The sequence below is a fragment of the Sipha flava genome, unplaced genomic scaffold (assembly GCF_003268045.1).
Source record: "Sipha flava isolate LNK unplaced genomic scaffold, YSA_version1 73_pilon_pilon, whole genome shotgun sequence".
NCBI lineage: Eukaryota > Metazoa > Arthropoda > Insecta > Hemiptera > Aphididae > Sipha > Sipha flava.
The window spans coordinates 1824240-1832809 of record NW_020273613.1 but is presented as its reverse complement, the minus strand read 5'-3'; the positions used below and the strand labels follow the sequence as shown (position 1 = coordinate 1832809).

The 8570-nt window shown below is 35.5% G+C and overlaps 1 protein-coding gene across 4 annotated transcripts in view; it reads right to left on the bottom strand.

Annotated features, from left to right (window-relative positions):
• Positions 1–5842: 5842 nt before the first annotated feature.
• The window catches only part of LOC112692406 (transient receptor potential protein), a 35936-nt gene continuing 33208 nt past the window's right edge, over positions 5843–8570 (bottom strand). For 3 of the 4 annotated variants that reach the window (XM_025567075.1, XM_025567076.1, XM_025567074.1), the window contains exon 17: positions 5843–7914. In XM_025567075.1, coding sequence (XP_025422860.1) covers positions 6815–7914 — 1100 coding nt within the window. In that variant the 3' untranslated portion in view covers positions 5843–6814. The remainder of the gene's footprint in view (positions 7915–8570) is intronic. The other variant, XR_003149414.1, reaches the window with a different exon arrangement.

Here is an 8570-nt window from a genome sequence, read left to right as displayed (position 1 = left end):
CACCAAACTTTATCCATTTTCCTTGTCAAAATAAAATTTGTTAACCTTTCCATACCGGCCACCATTTGTAATGCAGAACGGTCATTTAGTACGTTACAGATGGAATGAAAACTTTGTTACGAACAGCAAGTGCAAACAAGATACTTGATTCATTATGCATGTTACACGAGTACATGACGGTATTGTGAACAAATTGACAAGCGAACTTTATTACGAGACGATTGCTGATCGTTTTGGGAAAGATATGACAGTTCCTTTTCCGGCAAGAATAATTTTTAATCTAAATATTCGATTAAGATTGAGGCTTATAATGAATTTGCCGTATTAAAATAATTGTTCGGTAGTCTTATCGGATGTTGTGTAACAAAAACGTGATTGTTATTTTACTCATATATCTTCTCAGTTTTCTTGTAAAAAGAAAAAAAATGTAAAAAAAATGGTATACAAATATAATTTTTATGTGCGTACTTTAATTTGCATATTTCATAGGTGCGTATAACTGAATTAGTCACTGGTCTTAAGACTTTTATTAACACGTGTCTCGGCCGTGAAGAACATTTTAAGACCTAATTTCCGGTTGTTTTTTAATATTTCACGAACCTTGTTGTAGCGACCAACGTCAATTAAGAATAATTTACCAATGCGCTTTGCGCGATAAACCAAGACAACGGAGTTCGATTACCTCTCTCTTTTTCCAAAACTTAAATCATAATTATAATTATTATACCATTGTTGTTGCACGACAGCCTAAAAAAAAATGTTTATGTGTTAAAATGTTTATTACTATTATATATAGCAAACATTAAAACATTGTTAAGTATTACTACTACTTTTTTGTCCATCATTGTTTTTCATTTGTCATTTTACATTAATTAATTTATAAATAAACTCGTATATTATTAAGATTGTAGATTATGCGTGTGCCCACTATGAATTTTAGATATTGTTTGCGTAAATAAAAACGGCAACAACCGATCTAGTTTATCCAACCATTAATTATTATTTATTTTGATCGTTGCCCAGTAGACCTAATTTCGGTCAAGCGCAGGCGGAGTGATCGCTAACCTAGGCTGGGTTAATTAATATTCCGGTAGAAGAAAGTTCCATAACCGCATAAATTCCTACCTTTAATCCCGCCACATCGTACAGTCCACAAATTAATTAATGGGCGTCGAGGCAAGCGACATATAATTATCCACGCCCTTCCGTACTCTTGCACCTCCATAGATACATGTCTGCGGTGTTCACCCCTTTTTTCATGATTCCGATCGAACTGTAACGAAATCACAACCCCCCCCCCCCCAATCAAAACTGCCGTTTGCCGCTGATTGACTGCTGATCGAAATAGTTGTGGTCACTTTGGGCTGTTGATACGACGTTCGTGAAACGAGAGGATCATATCAACCATGGACGTATTTTAGGGGGGCGAAGGGGCGATCGCCTCCCACTGAATTCGTATTTAAATAATTGATTATATGTGAGATACACATTTCAAATTTTTTTAATCATTTTATAATGAAATCAAATTACGCATGGCTGTGAATACTGAATTGGGCTTTTTGTCGGGTTCATACTTAGTGAAAAATCAAATAAAACACAAGCGTAACTTTCAAAACACAAACAGATGTTGAAAAAAACTTAACGAAAGTCGATTTTAAGTGGATCCAGCATTAGATTTAAAAAAAAAACCACAAATATCAAGGATTCACCTGGTTTAAATATTACCAAAAATTTTACATGTAAATTTTGAGTCTCAATTAAAGAAAAAATTTGAGTCCTCCCCCTAGAAATAAGTTTAAATACGCCCCTGGTGTTTACGCGAACATAAATAATCATGGCGATTGAATTGCTACGACGTTGAATAGTTTTTACGTTCCGCGTCACAACGGTACCTTTGCTTCGGCATTTTTCCACCTTGAACGCACACAATCGGTCCGCTCGCCAAACGCCGTCGTCGATTATCGATAAGGATAAAACTGGTGAAACACGTGATATTCTTTCCTCCGTCGTCTAATCCGTTCGACGCGAAACAGTTATCGTTTCGATTAATTTATATATCTACCGCGTTCGTTCAGCACATATTTTATTCAATTATAAACATAACAAGTACACGGTGTATGTACGCGATGTGATGTTAACGATAAACAAATGTATATATATTTATTTTTTTTTAACTAAGCGAATGGCGTCAAAACATAATTTTTTATCTGGATTGTCGTTCTCATATTTTCACTCGGCTTACGAAAAAAAATGAAAAATAAAAAATAAATAATTACACGACTGCGATTCAACAACGTCTCGAGAACTCGATGATGAACGGCTTTTCTTTGACAATCGATATACCTCCGTACCTATACACCGTTTTTGTTATTATTTTTTTTTTCTCTCGTAGTCTCTTACGTAAATCATTTCGATACATCAATTCTTAATTCTTAGTACAAATAATTATACAATATTATATACCTATATATGTAAAAAATAAAAATAAAAAACGCACAAACGATTCTTCGTTCACTGTAAAACGTCTGCAGCGCTGCGACGAAAGAGTTGATGATTTTCAACTCGAACGTGTTTCATTTAATAACTCGACTTTATGTTTGTACGTCGGTAATTTTTTTTTTTCACCTCATGATTTATGTATGATATACATTCTTACAACAGCATACGTCACATATAATGCGCGAGTTACTTAAAGATAAATTAATTCTAATAAGGGTGCCAGTGAGGTTCTGGTTTTAAAAATTAATTTAAATTAGCGTTTCAGTGAGATTCCGGTTCCCAATATTCAAAGGGTTCCAGAACCGGTTCTTTTCGCTACGGTACGTAGTTCTTATGGCTGTGAGTCGTGTAGTGAAAAAAACCGAATTCGATTATCCTTTCATTGATTCAGGACATATCGCGATGAATTCATCCTATACATCTCCGTTGGACACCCTGCGCAATTACTGCAGTAGTCAATTGAGAGTAATTAACGCATCGTTTCCATCGAACAGATCGGTTATTGAAATCTTCGTCTTGCGATACGTTATAAAATGTCAATCAAATCCGACGTTCTATTGATAAGAAAAAGTTGCTATCGAACCATTGAGAACGTTATACCTTTTTAGCCGAACGACTGAGAAAACTTAAAATTAACAAAGAACTTACCGCGATGACTCAAAGAACCTCAAAAATTAATACGATCGAGAACGTGCAATGTTGCATACTATTTATTACTTATCATTTAACAAATATTCTTGGAAAAAGTTATACGTTATATAAATATGTTTAAAAAAAATGTAAAAAATGTAGAATTATAAAAATATTTAATAGATATGTAATGAAAAATGAGTTATCTATAAATTAGTTATAGCGAGATAGCGTATTCCAACGTACTCTAAATATTTCTTGTGCCCTTAATTTTCAGAATAAAACGATATTTATCACTAACGACCGAATTTAATTATTATTGCAACTTTTTATTGATACCCGGTAAATAAAATCTGATCAAATATGTATACGAATTAGATTGATTACTGTCGTCTTGTTTAATTTAATAATGCAATTTTTTGCATTTTTCAACAATTTCGCAATTTTTGCAATTATTACAATTTTTGTATACTCCGCGTGATAAAATATACAAATAATTATTTCCAAAGTGATTTTACAAAAAAAATATAACTACAACGTAAATTTTTACATGTAGTTAAATGTAGTTTATGATTTTTAAAGTTATATTTATCTGAGTTATCCACACAACTCACAAGTTTAGAAGAATCAAATAATCAATTACTAAATAGTTTAAACATATTTAGTGAAATTGAAAATATTTCTATAAATATTCCCGTCCCAATGGAAAAATAGTAGATAAATTAAAATTTCTCAGAAATAATGAAGAATATTAAACTATTAAACTTACTCTGAGATTATGACAGGAAATTAAGATGTTTTTTTTAGATATAACACCAAATTTTTTAAATTATTTTTTATATGCATCGATAACGAGTGTGGACGGTGAACGTACTTTTTCATTATATAACATATTTTAAGTAACACACAATACAATTTTCAAGAACACAATTTAGAGATGTATATAATTTGTAAATATTATATTAATGTCCATAATATTATTTGAGTAAGTAATTAATGATTATATATTTGATATGATTTTACTATGTAATTTTTATGTATATTTATTATTATATATATAAATATATTTATACTGCAATTTTGGCATCTTTTTAGTACAATTTTAAGATATTTTTAATGCAATTATATCCGGTCTTTATTTATCACTATCTAATAATACTAGACAGTGGCGACGCGAAATATTTTACTTCATAAATCCTGTTAGGATTTTGCCCACCCACCCACCCACCTAAAAAGAATTTTTTAAAAAAAGGGTAGCTTGTAAAAGTAGCTCCCCCACTATTCGTTCTACATACTACATACCCACTCGATACCCAATGGTCAATACCTACCCACCTACCCACCCACTGACTCAAAAATCTGCCGTCACGCCGCCACTGATACTAGATCTTCACTTCGTTCACTTCGTGTAATTTTAATTTCATTACTTTCCATAACTCGACGAATAGGAATATGCTATGTAATATAATTTATAAACTGACGAACACTTCGTTGACGTTGGTGCGACAACTACAACGCCTGCAGGTAACTCATATAAGTATTTAATTTGTTAATAACATCCGGTCAACCCGATAAACGTTCCATAAATATCAACCGTATAATAAAATTAATACAATATAATACATAGGTACACTTCACGTAATGACCATTTGTAAATCGTTCAAAATTTATTGGAAGAACCCAATATTTCCTTTTAGTCTGTTTTTGTTTTAGGTATAAATAGGTTAACGAACTAGAGGAAAAAACCTCATCTGGGTCCATATTTAAAAAAAAACTTTGTGAAAACAGTATGCAATACGTCTTTACAACTTTACAACCAAGTAGAATCTAGAATAATATATATATATATATAAGTAGAATCTTAGGTGCGGACGAAGAGTTTGAAAAGTTTAAGGAGCAACTAGAGGGGGGCTATGGGGGCTTATCCCTCGGATCATGAATTAGGCCCCCCCCATAATTATTTCATGTTATACACGGCATACCACATACAGCACACTTAATTCACAATAGTGTCTCAAATAAAAAAAAGACATATTGCTGTAAATCCAACTTGGCTCAGAATTTAAAATATATTAAAATACTATATAAGAGTAAGAGTAACCTACAGGTTATTTTAAGTTTTGGTAGGAGAGCTGTAGTCCTCCCTCCCAGATGTTGTACCCTAGTTGCGCTTATGAAGTAGATATAAGTTAGTAAGACACACAGTAAATGATAAAAAATTTTTAACGGACGTCATATCGACGCTCGTGCGCCCTCTCTAGTGCGAGCATTAAATAGTACATCCATCACAACGCGCGTACTTAGTGCGTCCGTGTGGCACCCCCCCCCCCCCTAGCCAAAAGGTACAACGATCTTAATCGTCCAATAGCCGATTATCGTACTCAAATTATCGTTCGATTAAATTTGGCGTCGTTGAAAAAAAAAAAATATATCGAGCGCTATTGCTAATCCACGATCGAGGTGTTACCGAAAATAACGTTATCAATCGTATTATTACGGGAAAAGGTAAATAACTTCTAAGCATCGTTACGTGCATAGTAAGACTGCGATATTGCTGTGTAGTTTGATACTTGACGGCTCTCAGGAATACCGTGCCGGATATACCATATAATAAACGTACACCTCGGGCATTGTTTCCACATATTATTTATATTAGTATTTTAAAATATAAAATTGTATAACAGTATATAATCATTAAAAGAAAATCGTTTTATTAATATTATAATCATCGAGTGTCTCGTGAACATTTACTAATTTCAAACGGTTTGGCTACTGATGATGTCCCGGCCAAATGAAATTAATGAATTTTCAAGAAATACCCTGTGTGTACAAAATTATTTAGTAATCATAAGTTAATATATAAATATTATCTAATCATCCGAAATGCCTACCGCCATAAAGTCTAATTATGTATTTTAATATTATAATTGCTCGTACAAACTCTCGCATCAATATTATTCGGTTTTTAGATTAGCGTCCATCCCATGATATTGTATTACATGAGTTCAGTTATAAGAGCAATGTATTGGTATGATAAATCCATTTCCTACTGGACGGACGTTACTTGTATAACGTTAAATTAATCGTTGATGAAACTTAAACAGTTTTATGGTACATGGAAGCGATGATCAGTTGTTGAATCTGAAAAACATTCAACTCTGGTCTCAGACCGTGTTTATTTCAGGAGTTATTAACCTTCCTCCCCCCAGAAAAAAAATGTATACCCCTCCGAAAATTTTTTTTTTATTTATTAATTTTTTACTCCCAAGGCATACCGCATATAGCAACCCCCCCCCCCCCAATAAAAAAACGGTCTGAAATAAAAATTGAACTATAACAACTTTGATCACGACTTGCAAAAATAGTGATTGAAAACGGACTGCAGATTTTTGTAACGGAATGGAATCGTAGTTAAGAAATAATTGATATTTTCGATAGAAACTACACGTAAATCGATCAATCAACTGAAAAAGCAGTCGGTAGTCCGAATTTAGGTTTTATTTCAACAGACTGAAGAACTTAACGTTAATTTCGATAAGGTCATATGCTGCGTGGACATTCTATGCGGTAAACACTCCGGTGATTCGTGATATTTATAGTATACCCTATAAACCACCACTAACCATGCCATATTTTATATTTATCTTTTTAATTCCATAAGAAGAACAGGCGATTGCGGCCGATTTTATAACCAACCGGTCAGTATTTCTCCAGTGACTTTCGATTTTCCACCGGGTTTTTTCGGGCTAGCCGATCGTTTCGGTGATTCTGGTTTCAAATGTTTATCGTCTTTGTCTTTGCCCGAGGCTTTTGATTTACCCGCATCTTTCGACTTCTCAGCATCCTTAGCATTATCCACGTCTTTTGACTCGTCTGTGTCCTTTTCTTTGTCCGCATCTTTCGCTCCACCACCTGCACCCTTTTCGTCGTCATCGTCCTTCGCTTCGCCACTGACGTGCTTCGCTTTATCCGCATCTTTTTCCCGGTCCACTTTACTTACTTCCTTCGCGGACCCTCCATCCCTTCCGGATCCGATAGCACCGGAACCAGACGTGGATGGTCGCGGCACTTCCACATCCTTCGATGTCTCCGCGGACTTGTGTTGTTCCAACTCTTTCGCCAGCGGCTTTGCAACGTCTCCGATCTCCACCTGCGGCTGCGGCGTCGCACTCGCTGGTTTTCCCGTGTCTTCTCCCTTGTTCACCGGGCCCGCCGTTGACGGATAAGGCAGCGCCCCCGCCACCGGCGCTTTCCGCGTGCTCTTCGGCCTCGGCCGCGCAATCGATCCCTTCGTCTTGGTCTCGTCCACCACGTTCACGGAGGGCGCGTTTTCGAACACTTCGTCCGCGCCTATCGTGTTCTCCTCGTACTCTTGCTTAATCTTCGGTATCTTAAACTTTGCGTATGCCACCCGGGCTGCTGGCGCGATCTCCGCCAGCAGCGGGTTATACTCGACCAGCTTATTCGCGTCCATCGACATCAGGCTGTCCTTCTGGTGGTCTAGGATGTATCGGCGAACGCTCTGCCGGTGCCGTCGTTCCGCGCCTTCGGCCGTGCTGCCGATCGGGTCCCTGATTACGCTCTTCTGCCGCACCATAGCGTTCCAGTCCTTTTTCTTGCTGCCTTGGCTGGTTCGTCGCCCAATCGCCTTAGCGATCTTGCTGAACACGTCCTTCGGACCCTTATCGTTTGACGAAATCGCGTCCTGTATCAGCCCCTCTACCAGACCGATTTGGAAATCTTTCAGCAGTCTGCGTTCCATTACCCGACCTTTCTTGCCTTGAGCTGTGCAAAAACAAAACGAAAATGTTAAATTTCATTTAAATATGATATACGCATGTCGCGGCTCCCTGTTCAAACGTACTATTGCACTATGCCCTGGCGACGTTTAAATCGGTGAAAGAGAAAAAAGTGAAAATTTGCAAATCTCAAAAACAATAAAAATGACACTTTTAAATAGTAATACAATCATTATATTATAATGGATATGCTTATATACAGTTCAATATACATATATATTGCTTATTTTTAGCAAGAAAAACCGTGAACATTGTTGGTATAATCTCCCAAATCATCGAATCTCATATATTTTTTATTCTCATTATTTTTAAATAAATATATCTTAAAAGGACATATAACTAAAAAAAATTATTAACTTCTGAACAATCAGAATCACCGGAAATATGTTTTGCCTTACAGATCTACGTTTTTATGTACTCCAAAATAAAAGGAAGAAAAATTGTCCTATGCATAGGCTCTATATACATGGGTGACCGAGGGCTAAGGCACCCATTGAAACTATTATGGGGAAGCTGGGCACCCATTAGAATATTGGATATTTATAACGTGTATTTATAATCTCTTAAAAGGATTCCTATGTATTATTAAGTTTCATGAAATGTATCCATCGCAATTCCATCTTTGATTATAATAATGTAAAG